Source organism: Fusarium poae, chromosome 3, assembly GCF_019609905.1.
Source record: "Fusarium poae strain DAOMC 252244 chromosome 3, whole genome shotgun sequence".
Taxonomy (NCBI): domain Eukaryota; kingdom Fungi; phylum Ascomycota; class Sordariomycetes; order Hypocreales; family Nectriaceae; genus Fusarium; species Fusarium poae.
Genome location: NC_058401.1, coordinates 4,294,914 through 4,314,452, shown reverse-complemented (window position 1 = coordinate 4,314,452; position 19,539 = coordinate 4,294,914). Strand labels below are relative to the sequence as shown.

Below are 19,539 nucleotides of genomic sequence, written 5' to 3'. Positions count from 1 at the left end.
TTGACGTACCATGGAACATTCTATAGCATCCATTTTCCGAAATGACCCGATACCCAAGGATCTGTTCCGTTCTGATTGATGAAGTATACTGCAGCAGAAGTGTTCCGACCCTTGGACGCTGATGCGGGCATGAGGGGTTGGAGAAGGGGGAAACGCGTGGAGAAGTTGCTAACTAAAGAACATTCTGAACAGCTTCCTTTGCCTCTTCTAAGTAGGTAGCGCGTGTAAGTAGGAGGGTCCCATGTGCCTGTGAGAAAGTGCAAGGCCTAGGATGTCCGTGTTTGTAGTATTCTAGAGCGAGTGTATGATCAGCCCCTCATGAGTCTGGACTGTTCGAGTCGTATTTGAGCACCGTTACATTGTGTTTCCGACATTTCCCATAACTATGTTATGTCTCGTGCACAACACGGGTCCAGATCTGTAGAGCGAGTTGAGCCATGTCCATCAGATACTTTACACTAGTGATCTCCCCAGTTCTTACCCCGGCTCACCCCATGCAAAGAAAGCATTTGTGGACTAACGTAGGGTCTCTTTGCTCGAACTTGAATGAGATCCGCTCGTCTTGAACCCCAAAAACTCCTCACAGTGGCGGTAACTTTGGAGAGATCGTACGACCATAGACAGCAACGCCCAGACTTTGCGGCTGTAGAAGATGTCAAGGGTATCTTAGTGTAACGTATTGGGTCAATAGGACGTTGAGTCCCGCGATTCTCCAAGCGATGAGGGTATACCCTGGTCAACTGGGCTGCTGGGATCGGACATGTCGGCGTACCATGTCGAGCATGGGCGTAGATGACCCCAATTGATGATGGGGAAATATCTTTTTTTTGTTCCTTTCTCTCTATTTTTTTCCCCTTGGAGAAGAAGTGTTGGTTGAATATACCCATTAGCTGTTCCACCATAAATCTTGACAGTATCATATGATATGATGTAGGGTCCAACTTAGTAGTGAAGCTGTTCCCCAATTGAGGGAAGTCCCCCCAACGCCAAGTCTATCTAGTATTCCCCGAGTCAGCCACAGGGCAGAGAGAATAGACTAGTGATATCATCCCGACCAAATGATCGACTACCAAGAAGGAAGAGAAATGCCGATGATCAACTGCTAGTCTAGACTACGGCAGGCAACAGTTGCTGAACTGTTAACGCATGGACCAACGAGGTATTATTTCCATTCGCTCGTGTTTGTGACCTCTTGCAGGATGAATGTAACCAAAGACTCTGTTATTGAATGTAACCAGGGAGAAAAGGCCGCTAAGGTAGCTGCCATCGCCAAGGCGGGTAGACAAGAGATGTGGTTGCTGGGCATTTCTGGGCAGTGTATGGTATCTCCAAATTTGAATGGTGGTTGATAAAAAAAAAAAAAAACTCTTATCTTGAAATACCTACCTAATCAACGGAACCTTTACTCCCCGCTTATGTATATTAACTGGATCAGTAGGTAGCCCTGGTAGATTGTAGCCTCGGCTTGAGGTCCAAAGAATGAGGGTGTATTGGCCCCGTATTTCTGAGTACATAAGCTTAACAATAACCATGAGGTGAGCCTTAAAACCCTAAACCGGATAAGCCCAAGATTCTGGGGTCTAGCGTTGGAGGATCGGCAATTAATAGTGGACGTTGGTGTCGTTTCGAGCTTCCACAAGCCGCGACTCTGAGTATTTTTGTTGTGCCGGTTTGCCGAGAAGGAACAAGCTACTTTGGCGGTTCTCCGCACTTCCACACCTCTTCTTTTTTGGTATCTGATCTGTTTATTCCCATGAGCTAATGGGTTTTGGAGTTGACCAATTGTATTTCATGATCTACAACCTTTTTACAGAGTTACGGAAGGAATCACAACGTCATACTGATAGTACTTGTGTAGATTAGACTTGGAGGAACACCCACATCAGATATTGTTTATGTACAGAGTACCTAGAAACACCATTTCAGTCAACCTTGTCTATACCATCATCGCTGTATTTGCAGGCCATCTTTATCTGCGGATCCGCCATCAACCCTCTTCTTCTTCCCCCGCACAACCATCTTCCTCACAGTGAAACAAACAACCATGACCATGACCATGACCATTCCTTGTCCATGTCCATGTCTCCTCCGTTCTCACCCGCAGTCTCGACTCAATCTTGGTTCCCCCGTATTCTGTAATCTATCCTGCGGGGAAATGAGACCAGAAGAGAGAAAAAAAAACAAGGACGTGCACCCCCTCAGTTTTCTGTCACCGGGCATGATCCGTTTCTTCGACCTCCCCCAAACTTGCCCAACTCCCCACGTTCACTGTCACCCTGGCCGGACTTGTTGGTGCAAGTATGTAACCGTTACTACTAACATTCTAGTTCTAGTGCTAAGCTACCTAGGATGTGCTACAGCAGTTTTGTGACCGTGTAACTAAAGAATGTGATGCATGAATCGGAGATAACAACAATTTAGTTACAGAGTACAATCTTGTCTACCTTAGTACAATAGTCTCGTGTAGTGCAGTGTTGATCTTTGCCGGTAATACTAGGTACCTACCTTAGTAGTAGTGGGCGGCTGTTGGCAGCTGGCAGGATATAAGGTTCCCTTCCTCCCCTCCTTCCTCCCCGAACTGATTCTTCCAACCACCTGCCTTCTTCCCTTCCTCCCCCTTGAATCTCTTCTATCAGACTCGAGTATATTTACAATGGTTCAACAACCAACGGCTGGCGAATCCGCTGGCCCTGTGGTCAAAGGCGTCATTCCTACAGCCAAGCAGGCCTTTGCTGATCTCTTCATCTGGAAGCAGCGTGTCGTCATCACAAACGAACATGGCGAAGAGACAACCGAATGGAGGGACCCAGATCCTATCAAGAACCCCATAAGTCTTATGGCTCAACTGTCAGGCAAAGATTGGGTCTTCTTCCTTGTAGGCTTCTGCGCCTGGACAGCTGATGCCTTTGACTTTCACGCCTTGTCAATCCAGACCAAGAAGCTGTCTCTCTACTATGACACCAGCAAAACCGCAATCACAACCGCCATCACCCTGACCCTTCTCCTCCGCTCTGTCGGTGCCGCTATGTTCGGTCTCGCTGGTGACAAGTGGGGACGCAAGTGGCCCATGGTCTTCAACATGATCATCCTCGGTGTTTTGCAAATCGCCACCATCTATAGTACCACCTTCAACCAGTTCCTTGCTGTGCGAAGTCTTTTCGGTCTGTTCATGGGTGGTGTTTATGGTAATGCTATTGCCATGGCTCTCGAGTCGTGTCCGTAAGTTTACCCCAATCCCAAAAACTTGCCATGCCAAGTCTGCCAAGTTTTGGAGTAGTTATTATTCCCGTTCTAACATCGTTTAGCTCCAACGCCCGAGGCTTGATGTCCGGCATTCTTCAGCAGGGATACTCATTCGGCTACGTCTTGGCTGCATGCGCCAACCTTGGCGTTGGAGGTAGTACCGAGAGCTGGAAGACTGTGTTTTGGATCGCTGGTATGCTATTCACTGTCTCGTATCACCGATATCCCAAGTACTGACTTTTACAGCTGGAATTTCCATTGCCGTCGGTATTGTTCGTATCTTCTTCCCTGAGTCCCAACAGTTCCTCGAAGCCCGTGCCAAAGGAAAGCAGTCCGCCTCGCCTGGTGCTTTCTGGCAAGATTGCAAAAAGATGCTTCTCGCTGAATGGAAGATGTGTGTTTACTGCTGCTTCCTCATGACCTGGTTCAACTACTACTCCCATACTTCCCAAGACTCTTACACCACCTTCATGCTTGAACAGAAGGAATTCGACAATAAGGCTGCTTCTCGCGCTTCTATTCTCATGAAGACTGGTGCTTGCGTTGGTGGTACAATCATTGGTTACCTGAGTCAATTTGTGGGCCGTCGACGTGCTATCTGTTGCTCAGCCTTCATGTCTGCTCTTCTTATCCCGGCCTGGATCCTGCCCACCACTGAAGGCGGTCTAAGTGCGAGCGGTTTCATGATTCAGTTCTTCATCCAAGGCGCGTGGGGTGTGATCCCTATTCATCTCAACGAACTATCCCCCCCTGCCTTCAGATCCTCGTTTCCAGGAGTCACCTACCAAATTGGCAATATGATTAGCAGCCCGAGTGCACGCAAGTAGCCTGATGACCCATTTGACGGATATATGCTAATATACTGTGCAGAAATTGTCAACGCTGTGGCAGAAAAGACATTCGTTACTCTCAAGAATGGCGACAAGGTCGAGGCATATGGACCTGTAATGGGTGTTGCTACAGCTATCATCGCTCTTGGTATCATCTTCACCACTATGTTTGGTCCGGAGAAGCGTGGACGAGCTTTTGAGCATGCGGTAGCTGGTGTCCACAATGACGAGCTTCCTCAACATCAAAAGAAGGATATTGAGACTGCAAGTGTTGAACAGGTTGAGTTGGAAGACAAGAAGAAAGACAAGGAAGAGGTTTGAAATTGTTATAGCAGTTGTGAACCGATGGTAGATTATCCGTACTGATAACTCAGTAGCCAAGGTCTGCCCCTGAGTCGAGATACCCTTTGAATACACTTGTTCAGATACCTACAATTCCAGAGCGACTATAGCTTCTGTACACTGTCAGGCAAGGAAAAAAAAATAACCGCCATGATATTGCATGAGGCAGATGTTCAGTATCAAAGAATCAGACCTGTTACACCTTGTTTCATCAAAGTGAGATATTAATGGAAAAGCAAACAATACTTTACCAAAATTGCGTACATGTTTCGCGTTTCGGTGAAATTGCGTAGCCGGTTGACCGGCTCGGAAGATACAGTGCCAAGACCTTTTCTCTTTCCAAATGAATATATAGTAACATTCAAAGAGGATATCGATCGTGCCTCATTCTAAAGTTGAGTGATTTCAGTGGCTTCAGTGGCATTTATAGTTTTAGATAAGCGGGACGGATAAATTACAATCTCATGAGATGGTGTTAGTTTGATGTGGAATGAGATGGCAAATTATCCCATTTGTCACTTTAACATTTTCATGTTCTGTACTCTGTATAGCTTGCGATATTAGAATCGCAACTCTACAGTTGAGAAATAGATAACAGTTTGACTTGTTCTCAAGTTTTCATGTTCACTTTCCTCTTCGGGACGTTTGGCCGTTGTTATTGTGGGTTTATCTCCTCCAAGACTGCCCGTGGAGTTGGTTGACAAATGGTGAAACGTGGGGGCTCCATGGGGTCTTGTACTTAAGCCTGGAAGCCTGAGAGACGAAATTAATAGGTCACCTTATGCCCTTTCGACCATAGTTCTTAGACTATTTATTTCTATACCCCAAAGTACATGACTCAGCATCCCACTCTGCAAACAGATGGGATGACTTGAACGAGTGGAGATTTTACAAGCTGCATTGACCTCTTTAATAAAGCGAGATCTCATGTCCGTCTTGTCGGGATTGGAGGAATTCATCAACTCCTAAAGGATGAAACCATAGTAACAGAAATGATGTCAAACAACCAAGTTTGCGTAAAAGACGGGAAATAACATGATGTAGGTATACGAACCAAACAGTATAACTACTGTTGTCTACTGTAGGTACCTAAGTTAATGGTTGGTATATGGACACTACCAAAACAGAGCCTCAATCTTGATCAAGAGCAACAAATGTATCATGTCTGGACCATGCCGTACATAATCGCTTCTACTAGGATGAATACATCTTATCAATCAGATCAAAAGTTCCTAGTTACGTAGGGATACATATCCACTCCTAATCAACCCAAGGCATGAAGCTCCACAAGCAATTTCAACGACGGACCACAAAGAGAAGTTTACCTACCGATTTACGTACGGTCTTGGCTAAAAGTTTTTAAATACTTATTCTCGCAAACCTCGCACTCCGTCATGTCTCTGATCTTCTTCTCAGACACCCCAGGCTCACCATAGTCACTCTTTTGTTCTACTAGCCTAGTTGCTACAGTCATTCTTTTAAACCTCAGGAAGGTTATATACTTTTCCCAAAAATGCGTACTTCGACTCTCATTGCCTCTTTGGCGGCTACTGCCTCGGCCTACGATGCTTGGGTAAACGAGCCTGACACTGGTATGGACACTTACCTCACCAGCACCAACTGGACCGAAGGCAGCCGTCCCCTTCTCAAGGACATTCGCGGTGTTCCCGACTTTGACTTTGCTGCTCGTCAGACCTTGACTGACCAGCAGTACGCCTTTTACCGCACTGCCGCTGCGGGAGAGTGGGCATACCGTAACAACCTCAAGGTTTGGGAAAAGGCTAGACTTCGACCTCACCAACTCGCCAGCGTTCGTGGTCTGAATGAGACACTCGGAGTCACCATTCTCGGCCAAAACTTTAGCGCCCCCATCTTCATCTCTCCCGCTGCCCGTGCTGGTTACGGTGACGAGGAGCGCGGTGAGCTTAACTTTGTCGATGCTGCCGCGGACGAGGACATCCTCTACGTTGCTGCTCTCTACGCCAGCAAGTCCATCGAGGAGATTGGTGCTCAGCGCAAGAAGCGTGGTAGCACCATCTTCCAGCAAATTTATTCTAATGCCAACCTCTCTGTTACATGGGATGCCATGAAGCGTGCTGAGGAGCAGGGCGTCAAGGCTTTTGTCTGGACTATTGATGCCCCTGCTACCTCTGTTCGTCATCGCGCTGCGCGATACGATACCACCAATTCGTAGGTAAAATGATGCAAGCGATATCGAATTCAGCTAACACAGTTCAGTAATGGTGCTACTTCCGTCCTCAGCTGGGACCTTTTCGATGAGATCAAGTCTCACACCAAACTTCCCATCATTCTCAAGGGTATCACCACCACCGAGGATGCCCTCCGTGCTGTCGAGGCTGGAGCTGACGGTATCTGGCTCTCAAACCATGGCGGTCGCCAAGTTGACTACTCTCCATCTCCTCTGGAAATCGCCTATGAGATCCGTCGAAATGCCCCTGAAATCTTCACCAAGACTGAGGTCATCGCCGACAGTGGCATTCGCTATGGTAGCGATGTCATCAAGCTGTTGGCTCTTGGTGTCAAGGCTGTTGGTCTTGGACGTCCGTAAGTATCCCCAAGCCAGTGATAAATAATTCCATGCTGATATCACAGTTTCATGTACTCCAACGTTTACGGTGTTGAGGGCCCCAAGAAGCTCATCCAGATCCTCAAGAGCGAGATCCTCGCCGATGCTGCTCAAATCGGTATCACTGATCTTCACAACATTCCTTCCAAGGTGGTGAGTAAATGTGACATGCTTGTGTAAGAGGTACTTTTGCTAACAACACTGCAAGCTCAACACTCGTGCACTGGAGCGCGATGTTTACCTGATGGATGAGAACTAGGAGCTGTAAAGGAAGATTATATAGTGGCCATCGATGAGCACTAGAGATAGAGTCATATTGATACGGTCATATGTCCCATGCGATATATATATAATCTAAATGTATATATATGCTTTCCAGCTGTGGTTGTATTAGAGCCTGGTCGTAAGGTTTCTATGCATGGGCAAGTTTGTTGAAGAAACTTTTGCTTCGGGTTTAATTCAAACTATCAATCAATGAAAGTTTGGCCCATCTCAAACTTCGCCTTTAATCATTTCAGTAACCATCTTATCATCATCATTTCAATAAGGGACATTTTCTTCTCAGGCGCTCCTTGCGACATTATACCAAACAGTGTCGTACCATCAACAGCCACGATGTATTTCAGAATCGACCCCGACTTCCAACTTGAAGGCTGTAGAGATGCCGGGGTTGGACACGCATTTGGACTTGCTGGTGGTGGACAACCGCCGAGCGACGTACCAGAGCCATACGATACCTACAGATGTTACCATTGGCCCAAAAGCGAGGAATAACAAATCGATGTCTTGATGAACGGCCGGGCCAATATGCCTCCTCTCAAAACTAAGCCCTGGTATCCCTCCCTATTCGCGTACAAACATTTCGAGCCCAACAGCAATACAGATGGATATCCCTGGACTGCGCTCTGGGATCGAGTATCCAAAGAGGATGTCGATTTTCATGAGACCATTAACTTCGGATTTTCTGTCCTCACGGACCTCCGATTAAAGAACTGAAAGTACGTCATAATATTTAGGTAGAGGTGATGGCTTTGGTACTCAAGTACACGTGCTCTTGTCGATCTGCCCTAACAGCCAAAGGACAATTGCTGAGTGGATATTGATGGGCTTTCTGTTCGATGTAGAGGCCTTGACTACTGTCAGAAGCTTCTGATGCCGAAATGAGGCATCTGGAATGCAGGTGATAGGAGCCAATGCGGGGTGCCCCCTTGTTCCAGTCATCGATATGCTTGTCACCCGCGTCTGATTGTATGATGCATACGGCGACATCCTAAAGGTATCGGAAGCCTAGTAGGCGAGTCACCTGAATGGACTCTCTGATGTCAGTTTGGAAGGCCTCCCCTGTAACAATCAATTGAACGTATTTCTCGTCCCCGGTATCAATGTCAATCAGACGTGTCGGAGAAACCACTGTCACATCCTGCCTGAACCATCTGACATTGCACTCCTGATGGATAGTGCAATTACTAACATAATTGCCAATCTCTACTCGTAAACCATCCAATAAAGAAGGGCTCGGGCATACGGTTAGGGAAACTGAAGCCGCGATCTGCGTCTGTTAACCTCTTGAAAGGTCATCATGAGGTTGCTAACTCACAACAGACTCGGTATTTGGCCCAAAGCGATTCACTGCAAGTATCAGAAGAACAGCACGTTTCCTACGTAGAATCTGATGACTGCGGGCGAAGTAACTTGTGTGAATCAGACCCATCGCGCCTGGCTGTGGTCGCAGGATCGATGGAACTCTTCTTTGGTAGCCACAGAGTATATGGACCAGTTGGAGCTGAAGCTTCAAGGACTGCAAAAGAACTGTAATGGTTGATTGCGACGGTATACGCTGGCAGGCATGACGCCCTTTTGGTTTGCGAGCTTCAGAGATCAATTTGAACAAGGAATGTGACGAGATTGGAGACGTTGACCCAACAAACACTGAGATTGCTTATACCCAAGTAACAAACGAAATTTGCAATTAATGGAGCTGAACAATATCCTATTTTATGGCTTCACATGAGGCTTCATGTTATAGAAGGAGCACTAATGACTATCAACAACTCAAACATGGAGTTACAGCTGAATCAGAACAAATACTTGCTTTCCATCTGTTTTGGACTGTTTGGGACCAGGCCACGGAGCTTTTTCACGCAGCAACAAGAGCAGTTAACCTGCACATCTTTTGAACAAATCGACTGACGTTTACATGATATCAGAGGTTATATTGCAATCAAGCAAAACCTGACATCAAATTCTAATCTTATGAACCAGAATCATAAAGGAGGAGCAAGAAGGTATATCTTTTCCTAATCCAACTCTGCTCTTGTAAGACGAGCGACAGAAAAACAGCAGCAGCAACAACACAGAAGTGCGGTAGGCTCATCCATATGTTATGTTCTATGAGTAGATACTGACTGACGCTTTTGAATAATGAAAGGCAATGCCTAGGGCCCGAGAAAGAAGAGCAAACAGCGGTAGAGACCGGTACAACCCGCACGGCAGGCGGTCACAGCCTCATCATCTTGGTGGTGATGGATACGGTGCTTCCAGAGGAGAAACTCCAGTCGGCCATGGGTTCGAAATGCCAGACTACTTGCAGAGTCAAGGACACCAGAACTCGGGATATCAGGGCCCAGGAGTGCAGGATTACAGATATCATAATCCACAATATGGAAACGGCAATGGTAATAGCCATGGACCGTGGGGATCGTATAGGATACCTCCCCTAGCACCACTTTACAGTACCTACACACCGACGACACCCAATTGGTATTACCAACCACAGTTTGATCCCAGAGGGTACCAGCATAACAGCCAGTATCGTCACTATCAACCTCCTCCTCCTCCTCCTCCTCCTCCTCCTCCTCCTCCACTGCAGCCAGGAACTTTGCCCATAAGTCTCCTCACGGTGGTTGATCATGTCACGGTCAAAGTAGATGACAAAAAAGACATGCGGGTATACAACACTTCTTGTGGCAATGGCGAGAAAGTAAATTTCTGCTCCAGTCTGAACGCCGGCAAAGACACCTGGGCAGCATATACTGACGGGTCTCATGCTTCGATCATGGCTTTGAATGCAATGTTTCCACCCGGAAGATGCAGGAGTATAATCATCAAGTTCCATGACAACTAGTCAATTCCCAGGTCTTATCTTGATGCAGTTGCGGTGGTTTAATAGAACGAAATAGAATATGTTTCTTTGTTGCCAATCAAGAAATTTCTTTGTTGCTTCGTTTTATTCCTTTTAGGCTGCTTTTGCCTGCGCGGGGTTGAATGGTCGTTTCGTTGTTTGTTTTTGTCTTGACCTTTCTCTGGCACGGGTACCAGCATTGGTCTGTGAGTCAACAAAAGCAAAGCAAAGCAAAGCAAAGCAACACCACCCCAAACTTTGTGTGCATCAGTACCCGAGAAATAAATTCTCTTTCAAAGTCTTCTCAAAAGCGGCGATAATGAACTCCGAAGGCGACCCATGCTGCCCCTCTACCCCTGCGAATCCCACTGTCGATACTGTTGACCAAGACCCAGGTACTCAACTTCATATTCCTGGTCTCGTTGGAAGACGGAAGCCTGGAAGGCCTTCAGGATCCAAGAACAAGGCCAAGGCCAAGATTCCATCTATTGAAGGTCTGGGACTTCGAAATAGAACTGTCTTTGTCCCATGGAGCGAAATCGACATCAGTGACAGCAGTGAAGATGACAAGAATGACTTCAAAGACATCCACGATAATGGGAGTGAGTGGGAGGGCGATGATTCCGACTTCGAGAGTAAGGGTGAATCCAAATTTATCTCCGAGCAGCGACAAGCATACCGACAAGGAGTTCAGCATATGACCCAACTGATCCAAGAAAGAGGCCCCAGTACTGATAGATCCATCGGATCTAAGCAACATTTCTCTTCTCCCGCTCGTCGACGTACTACCGTCTGGAACCAGGCCAAGGAGGATGACCTCAATAATCGTTGGGAACGTAGCTTGGAAAGGGCAGCCATAGAGCGTTACTCCGAAGGGGCTCATAGTCTTTTGGCGACGTGGAACATGTCTCTGCACCTCTTCGGGATCAACCCTCTCGCACTGATCTCCATGTATCGACACACGACCTTCGACAATACCGCCAGCGACTGCTTCGAGCACCACGGAGAAATAAAACAAAATCCACTTTGGACCCGCGACTTCTGCAGAAAGCTCACACGAATTATGGTTCACCCTCTGTTTGTCAACGACAACGATCATCGCTTCATTCCTATTTTCATTAGATGGGCTGTGATTTGCAGGGCTGACGATGGTCACGGTTTCACAGAGATGGAGCAACAATTACTTGACGACGTCCACTGCGGGAGCTTTCGTCCATCAGATAGCAAAGAGTCTATGGTGGAGCGTTTTCAAGACTATCAACAGAAACGAAAGGATGACGACCGAATCATCTCGAGACATGCCCAACTAATGTTCCGCATTGTGGAACATTCCAAGACAATCAAGAGAGAATCCCTCGAAAGCTTCGCCCCCGTCAAAATTCGAGATCTGACAGTCATTGTCGATGCCCTGGATAGCCTCGAACGCTACACTACCAACACCACCTGCGAGACATATTTTCTAGTCTATTCCGCCTGTGAAAAACCTCCAGTTCAACCCAAAGGTTTGCACGAGCTTTTGGAGGCGTACAAAACATCGTGGATCAGCTTGCAACGGCGAGAAATGCCCGACTATACTCACATTGGGCTGACCACCACACCCAACCATCAAACTAATGCAGCAGGAGCGGCTATCGAAGGGCCTGGGAAACATAATACTGATCAGACAGATTGTAGCCCTGGTTCAGCTGTCGATTGTAGAGGTGGGACTGCATCCGAAGCCAACGACCCGCCTCCCAAGTCTGATGAATATCCTTCCCATGATCACCAATCTACCCGCTCTCCATCAGAACTTGGATACTGCAAGGTACTAGGAAATGCAGAGGCCTCTATTTCCAGCCCTGCCGATGCTGGTATTGATCACTTGCACGAATCCCGGAGATTCTTGATAAGAATTGATCAACATTCAAAGTCTCTTGCTCATGAGTCTGTAAAGCCTCGAGATATCACGCAAACACAGCCTTCTGAAAGCGACATTGATTTCTATCAAGAACTTGACAAGTTGCTGGTATCTTGTCCCGCAACCCAACCTGAACATACCGAACCGAAAGCGCCCGTGGCGCTTATGACACTCCCTCGTACCAGGGACCCTCATCGAGAATCTACTGGATTTTACGATGATCTCCGCACAGACGATACGGTGGGCGAGTTTCGCAATGTGGACGAGCTATTCAATAGACGTAGCGGAAACAGAAGAACCACCACGACTACACGACCCTCGGGAGCTTCGTACAGGGTTAAGGATCTGGCGACGCTATCAAGTCGGAATCGCAAGAGAGACTCCAACAGGTTTCAGAAGGAAGACTACACAAAAAGACGAAGATTTCATGAAAGTGATTGGAGGCAAGTTGAAAGATCTGATAGGAGAAACAGCGTCAACGAACGTCGAGGTGACCATCGACCACAACGATCCCCAAGTTCACAGTCACAGCCGCCAAAAGGCCCAAGGGTCTGGGAATTCGAACAAAGGTATAGGCGGAACTAAAACTGGAAGAGTGGTAAAGAAGTCGATGTTTCACAACAAAAGGTGAAGATGTAGAGTTCCTGGTTGCTTCGGGTCTTGCTTTGGCAAAAGCGAGGATTTGCAGGCGTTGTTTGTACGCAAGAATTCGTCTCATTTCATCACTTCTCTTGAGTTAGTTTGGCTTGTTTAAATACCTAGGTGCCTTAGTACTTAGTTCTCATAAATGCCTACCTACTTAGATTCAGGAACTCCTTGAATTCCCTCCTAAAACTACTCTAAACCAACTTGCTGCATGGAACGAAGCGCATTGAAACGCCTCTGCCTAACTTTGGTGCAGAATTGGTTCTCCCCTTCCCGAAATCAGCTTAATTTCTTGGTTAGAGGTTTCTCGTGCAGTCATCTGCCTTGGCCCCGCCCCTCCTGAACCACAACCTCCCCCATCCCTCTCACACACAAACACACAAGCACACAAACACACATCCCTCACTACTTCACCATCGGCACCACATCTTGTTAGGAATGATGCCTCCCCCAACCCAGGATCCATTTGAGCTCTCGAGGCTTCTCGAGGATTCGAAACGCACCATTACGCGCATGCAGCATGACTTGGATCTCGTTCGTGAGAACCAACGAGACACCGCAATCCTCAACGGTGACCTACGAGATTACAATAACCAGCTGAGAGGAGAAGTCGCCGATCTCCGAGCTCAGCTAACCTATGCCACCCGAACTCTGACTGCCCAGATCCAGGAGCAAGTTGACCGCGCCCGGTCGACAGGATCATCTGAGAAGAAACTCCGGGATGTGGTCGACGAACAGAAAAGAGCCATTCAGAAATTTGTTCAAGAGAAAAAGACGAACCTCCAAAGGATCAAAACACTTGAAAACCAGATTAAGGGGCAGGCACATAATGCAAAAGCAGAGCCAAAGAAGACAAAGGCACAGAAGAAGCGCGAGAAACGCGAAGCAGAGCGCGAGAAGCGTGAAATCGAACGTGAGAAACGTGAACTAGGGCGTCTCTCTGCTCTTCATCCTGCCCAAGCTCAATCTCAAGCTGCCGTTTCTGCTTCAGCTCATACGCCTATTTCACCAGCGGGCGCCAACCTTCCCAATACGATCAAAGAAGAGATGATGGCCATCGATGACGATACAGCGGCCGACGGAATAGTTCCGGGCCTGGCACTTCTGGAAGATGACAGTCACTCGAAGGAAGTGATCGAGCAACTGAAGCGCCACATGGCCAAGCGTACTGGAAGCAAGAAGTTGCCATCATTCCTCAATAGTGGCACCAAGAACAAGTGCTTTTGCATTCACGAGGTCTTAGCTATGGGTAGCAGTGCTTGCAAGCCGTTACTCCCATCTAAAAGTTACTGTATGGTCCTTGGTCCGACGTGCAATTTCTTGGTCGAGGTCGTAGAGACGGCCTCCGGAAACAGATTGCGCACCTTTTCTCCTTGGGGGGTCTACACTCCCTACCACTGAGTGCGTGTGAGATGTGATTAAACAGGCGAGGAGAAACCATTCCAATAGCGAGAGGCACACGGCGATACTCAGGTTGAATGACTGTGTTATATTTCTTGGGTCGACTAGGAAGTGCAACGATGCATACGCAGGACTGGTACTATCAATAGGAGATTTAACCCATGAAGATAATGCAAACTTGAAGTATAAAGTTTATCTAAATATTACAAACTGATTCGCTAATCTTTGTCTCTTATGCCTCTGGCGGCTAACCTCTTTGGTACCATGATAGATTTGTTGTTGTGGCTTTTATTCATTGTGTTATTCGACATGCATCCAGGCTAGTAGGCAGCAGAGAAGTTACCTTCCTAAATCTTAGGATATCAAAATAAGTGATCTAAAGACTATAACCTAGGTAGGTAAGGAGCATAAACTGAACTAATGATTTCGTCTCTTATGCTTCCAATACCAAAAGAGATTGCCTTAGTAATTGAATTCATCCGAAGCAGACCTAGAAGGAAGGAGCAAACCCGCCCGCTCCTGCCGTGCCCGATTCAGAGAGCCACACAAAAAAAATCTCTAGGCATCCAAGCACGCGACTTTTCCAGCGTCAAACACAACACTAATAGATAGCTTCCTGCACTTTCTCTTTCCCTCTACCTCGAGCACCTCTTATTCCACAGCTACCTACATCGTAACGATGCCTAAGGGACCCCCCAACCGTAGGTCTAGCTACCGAGCGCGGCCATACGATAACTGGAGCGTTGCCTACAACCAGACTCCTCAGCAATCGGACTTGGATCGCCGACCTGATCCGTGCAAGGAAGATCGTCACACGGTCCAGCAACCCGTTACCGAGGCCGAGAGATCGCAGCCCGTCCAAGATGCCTCAAAGCAACACAACCTTACTGGTACAACGGACGATATCGCCGACGACGTCAACACTTGGTCAAACCAGCCTCCCCGTGGTCCCCGCTATGGGCCTTGGACTCGCGCATATGACAGCTATCGACCCTCCCGCAATATAACCATGGTGGATAGCATGGTCCTCCAGTCTATCGGGCGAACTGGAAGTCGTGCCCCTCCGGGTCTAGCAATTCACAGTAACAGTCGCGGCGGCGGTACTCAAATCGACATCTTTACCAAGGTGCCTAATACCTCAAAGACTATCGCCTTCCGCGTAGAAAGCGAAGAAACGCTTATCCAAGCTTACCGCCAGGTAAAGGCGATGAACCCTTACGCTTCTGTGGGCGGGATGATGTTCAGCGTGGCGCCCAAGCCTGAATCTCCTTTTACTGAGATTGACAATGTTCGCTGGGGATCCCTGAATGGGCGACGTAGCTTCGCTTCCCGGTTTACACCTGCTCCCTCGAGAACTGTCCGAAGTAGGTCTACACTTTTTCCACCCAATTTATCAGTCACTGATGATCGACAGATGGGAGAACCTGGGCATTTTAATATTTGAGGTTTAGCTATGTGTACTGGGATTTGCGAGGGCATGTGTTTGTGGAACTATGGAATGGGAGGAAGGAAATCGGATTTAGAAGTGCATCGAGTCGTTATTTTGGGATTACGACCTGTCAAGCTAACGCTCATGGGAAGAATCAAACTATGGGGTATTTATTCTCCAGGCTCAACGACACATATCTAGATGTATATGTTTAACACGAGTTATGTGCCTGGTGCCTCGTTCAACGAGGCGGACCACCTTATAAATTAGCCACCTGTCTCTCCTCACTCCTAGGCATGCCACCTCCGACACATCTTGCTGGGAGCACCTGTTGACTTTCATAATCATGACACATTAAATGCTGCTAAATTAAAGAATTTGGCGACACAAGGCCATTGATAGTCAGGCTTCTTCTGATCATTTCCTGTGTCATTATCGAGTGACGCAGGGTACACATTTGGTGGTGACAATCAATAGATGAAGTCAAATTGACCTCCGAGTTTGTGGGGCACCGGCTACGGGATGCAACATTGCGTCGGTAGGCGTCGATCCACAATTATCGGCATCGCTACCCTAAATCAGAAAAATTGACAACTAAACCACCTACGGGCAGGGCCCAAGTATCTCAACTGTTTGATTGATGCTAGAACAAGATGTACGATATCGTGTCTTCTACATTTTTGGAGTGAACTATTATTCAACTACCACTTGTGAGACCCGCGGAGACTCAGAGTCCAAACTATCTATCCGACCCAATCCTGTAGCTCGTCCCCAACAATGGCCTCCAAGAATGCCAATTTGGACTCCTTCTCAGTCAAAAGCCTCTTCAACGTTGCTATTTCGCTCTTGTACATATGAGATTCAGAAGGGTGTGTGTTCTGAAAGGTTTGCGGTTTCCTTCTCTCCTCGTTGAGATCCTTTTCCAATCTATCATTCTCCTTCAAAAGACCTTGAAATCTACGGACCATGTCATCCTGAACGTGCGACAAACCAAAGTTCTCGTCTTTAACATCATCAAGTTCCTTCTCAAGATGGTCGATCTCGATGCGCTGCTCATCCATGACTTTTTGCAAATCTCGATTCTCCTCAGTGAGTTTGCTAATCTCTTTCTTTTGGTCTCTATCCTTATCCTGGAGCTCTGAAACCATTTTACGAAGCTTGCAGTTCTCCATGAGGATTTCGTTGGTTGCGCCTTCGACCGACAATTGATCTACCTGTTCTCTCAAGTTGTTCACTACCTTCGCATTGATTGCGCAATGGGAGTGTTCAAACTTCAGGGATTTTATCTCTCCTCTGAGATTTGATATATTCGTGTCCATGATTGTCTCCAAATCCCGGTACTTTTCGTATAGTTGGGTAACGGTGACCTGGTTGTCTTGATACGTGGTGTCAGCGCCAACACTTCTAGTGTGATTTGACTATAAACAGTTAGAAAGCTTCTTCAAGAACAGTGGATAAATAAATCCAATTACAGTTTGTCTGTTAATCGGCTCATTCTTAATTCTGCGGCTGTCGTTGTCGTCCAGATCGGAGGTCATTGTGGTTGCTGCGATGGTTGCAAGTGAGATGGATGTTGGACGAGGAAAGACCACATACTAGCCCCTATAAGTACTAGAATAATACTGAAAGTGAATACATTTGGAGCAAATAAATTGAAAGTGACTGATTCGACAAAACGTTTCAGTGAAGGCAGTTGCACAAACAAAATTGCCACGGAGAAGACAAAGCCACCAAACATGGCGCATACACCTAGTATTGAATGTTTTAAAACTCATGTAGATTCATATGTGATGCATGTGATGACCAGCTGAAACACTTGAAGACAAGGAAACTCCAATTAACTACAACTATTGCCAGGGAAGGATAATCGTCGAACCATTCGTGTGCCATTAGTGGCAGTTTGATTCCTAGAACTATAGGAGGAAATAAGTTACACTAGTTTCGCAACTTATCGATGGTACAGACGCGATATAGTTCTCATAGTCTATCACATTTCCATATGAGAATCGAGGTTTCTCTCTACGCCTGTGAACTAGCAACATATCCATTGGGTATGCCGACTTCTAAGCTGTCTTTCTCGCAGACCAAACTAGCTGATGCAGGTACTTTTCCCAAAGATTCATGACCACATGACTTTTAATACTCTCAAATAACTTCCTTGATAATGAATCATCTGTTTCCGATGTCACATAGCAGTTCACTGGTATGCACGTACCCGTAGAATACGACGCTCGGCGTCATTCCTAACAGATCATCTCCAGCTGGAGAACAATATGAGAGGCTTTTTGTTTTTCGTTATATCCTTTCAAGAGCTTCAACAAATACTATGCACAACCTAAAAATTGATGAATGGCAGTCTCATGGTAACTCTAAGTGCCTTGCATCAAAGACCACTTCCTAAACGACTATCTGCGTCTAATATTGCACCTATATAAGAGAATTCTTGCCTGTGATATTGATCTATATCAACCTTCCAACCTACAACAACAACTCTTACCTGACTAAATACATTAGCAAAAATGACAAAACGACTTCTTAACAACGACAGTGTCGCTCGCAAAAGACACAAACCCACAACCGATTACCACCAACCGCAGCTCAGCCCCCGTACCGCTGACATTATGACTCGTTTGCAAAATCAGAGCCTTTACGAAGAAGCGCGGGGCTTATACGAGGAAAGCCAGCGCTGTCAAGACAAAGGAGATGCCAAAGTACGCGAGATGGTGCCGACAAGTGACGGGCGAGACATGAAGTATGAGCATTTTACACCCGTTCAGCACGAAACAACCAACCCTAAGACTTTTGATGAAGCTATAGTCAGAATTAGGGAATTTGAGAGGAAAGAGAGGTCATGGGAAGAGGAGAGGATGGCCTATAGAGAGAAATGCGACAAACAGGCTCGGGTAATCCAGGATCTGAAGACGACCAGCAAACTAAACCTCAAGATTAAATCTCATCACTAGAATTGAGGATGAGTGAGGGTGGACATCCTAGAATTAGGTAGTTTAGTCACAAAAGAATTATTTTGAGTGGTAATTTTCGACCTGCCTTTGACTTGCTCTCTGATAACTCGTCGGCGCTTAGGCAGGCAAGCATCCCTGATGCCGCGTCAAACTTTGACAGTGATGTGCAGCTGGCGAGGAACTGTCTACCAGATCAGTTCTATAGATGATCCTCTCTATTTCCTTTCGCTGCCGCCACCACAGAATTTCCTGCTGACCTCAAGTCATTTCCCTAACTAAATCTAGAGAAACACACTCCTCTCGAAATCGATCGTGCTTTACTACTTGCGATCAATCATGTCTTTGAAGCGAAAGAAGACCGATGAAACTGAACTTGTCCCTGACCAGGTAGTTCTTGTACGAATACTCTATCAGAGGAGAGCAGTCAACTGACATAGCACAGTCGGGCATGAGCGACACCCAGCTTTCTATCTCTTCTCTTCTTCAACAGCAGCGTCACCAGGCGCTTGACATTCTCACTCGGCTTGAATCTCAGCAGAAACAGCTGGAGCTTTCCCGCGAGAAGGATATGGAGGATCTGAAGCAGGAATGCCAACGCCTTCGTTCAGAGAACCAGAAACTGCACTCTCAAATCGACTCCTCTCGTCCTGCAAGCGCCAACCCTACAGCACCAGGTGCACCTCTATCAGGTGCGTCTGTTATCCAGACCGGGACTGCGTTTGGATCTTTGTATTGTGAATTCGAACAGGTCGCCAAGCATGCTCTGGAATTCGATATCAACGGCACCACCACCAGAGAAATTGGGGTCCTCTGCCAGGTGCTTCACACCGAATCTTGCAGAAATAACCTGAAGCGCTTCATGCAAGCCCAGACCTGCGTTACCACGACGCATCACCATTGTCTCAGGAAAGTCGGTAGCGGCAACATGGCAGCGTCGCTCTTGGCAAAGCCAACTAACACCACTTGCCCTTGGTGCCAATATTACAGAGTTGATTGTGTTTGGATCGTAAGGAAAATGGGAACATGGTTCATTGGGAGTGGTACACCTATCTAGTGCAGATGCAGGCTCTAGAACTATGAA

The 19,539-nt window shown here is 46.9% G+C and overlaps 8 protein-coding genes across 8 annotated transcripts; 6 read left to right on the top strand and 2 right to left on the bottom strand.

Moving 5' to 3' along the window:
* Positions 1–2,653: 2,653 nt before the first annotated feature.
* Positions 2,654–4,394, top strand: FPOAC1_008845 (uncharacterized protein; the record flags this gene model as incomplete). The annotated part of the gene is made up of 4 exons (XM_044853279.1): positions 2,654–3,219; positions 3,306–3,436; positions 3,490–4,056; positions 4,114–4,394. 4 exons carry the CDS (start codon positions 2,654–2,656, stop codon positions 4,392–4,394), a joined length of 1,545 nt encoding a protein of 514 aa, XP_044705949.1.
* Positions 4,395–5,928: 1,534 nt separating this feature from the next.
* Positions 5,929–7,261, top strand: FPOAC1_008844 (uncharacterized protein; the record flags this gene model as incomplete). The annotated part of the gene is made up of 4 exons (XM_044853278.1): positions 5,929–6,605; positions 6,654–6,980; positions 7,029–7,155; positions 7,211–7,261. The coding sequence occupies 4 exons, from the start codon at positions 5,929–5,931 to the stop codon at positions 7,259–7,261; spliced, it is 1,182 nt and encodes a 393-aa protein (XP_044705948.1).
* Positions 7,262–9,437: 2,176 nt separating this feature from the next.
* Positions 9,438–10,117, bottom strand: FPOAC1_008843 (uncharacterized protein; the record flags this gene model as incomplete). Its single annotated transcript, XM_044853277.1, has 3 exons — positions 9,438–9,718; positions 9,770–9,878; positions 9,956–10,117. The coding sequence occupies 3 exons, from the start codon at positions 10,115–10,117 to the stop codon at positions 9,438–9,440; spliced, it is 552 nt and encodes a 183-aa protein (XP_044705947.1).
* A 325-nt stretch (positions 10,118–10,442) lies between these two features.
* Positions 10,443–12,605, top strand: FPOAC1_008842 (uncharacterized protein; the record flags this gene model as incomplete). Its single annotated transcript, XM_044853276.1, has 1 exon — positions 10,443–12,605. The coding sequence occupies one exon, from the start codon at positions 10,443–10,445 to the stop codon at positions 12,603–12,605; it is 2,163 nt and encodes a 720-aa protein (XP_044705946.1).
* Positions 12,606–13,103: 498 nt separating this feature from the next.
* Positions 13,104–14,066, top strand: FPOAC1_008841 (uncharacterized protein; the record flags this gene model as incomplete). The annotated part of the gene is made up of 1 exon (XM_044853275.1): positions 13,104–14,066. One exon carries the CDS (start codon positions 13,104–13,106, stop codon positions 14,064–14,066), a length of 963 nt encoding a protein of 320 aa, XP_044705945.1.
* Positions 14,067–14,745: 679 nt separating this feature from the next.
* On the top strand, positions 14,746–15,503 carry FPOAC1_008840 (uncharacterized protein; the record flags this gene model as incomplete). Its single annotated transcript, XM_044853274.1, has 2 exons — positions 14,746–15,430; positions 15,481–15,503. The coding sequence occupies 2 exons, from the start codon at positions 14,746–14,748 to the stop codon at positions 15,501–15,503; spliced, it is 708 nt and encodes a 235-aa protein (XP_044705944.1).
* Positions 15,504–16,238: 735 nt separating this feature from the next.
* On the bottom strand, positions 16,239–17,033 carry FPOAC1_008839 (uncharacterized protein; the record flags this gene model as incomplete). The annotated part of the gene is made up of 2 exons (XM_044853273.1): positions 16,239–16,913; positions 16,968–17,033. The coding sequence occupies 2 exons, from the start codon at positions 17,031–17,033 to the stop codon at positions 16,239–16,241; spliced, it is 741 nt and encodes a 246-aa protein (XP_044705943.1).
* A 981-nt stretch (positions 17,034–18,014) lies between these two features.
* Positions 18,015–19,451, top strand: FPOAC1_008838 (uncharacterized protein; the record flags this gene model as incomplete). Its single annotated transcript, XM_044853272.1, has 4 exons — positions 18,015–18,206; positions 18,744–18,845; positions 18,901–19,368; positions 19,446–19,451. The coding sequence occupies 4 exons, from the start codon at positions 18,015–18,017 to the stop codon at positions 19,449–19,451; spliced, it is 768 nt and encodes a 255-aa protein (XP_044705942.1).
* Between the last annotated feature and the right edge of the window lie 88 nt (positions 19,452–19,539).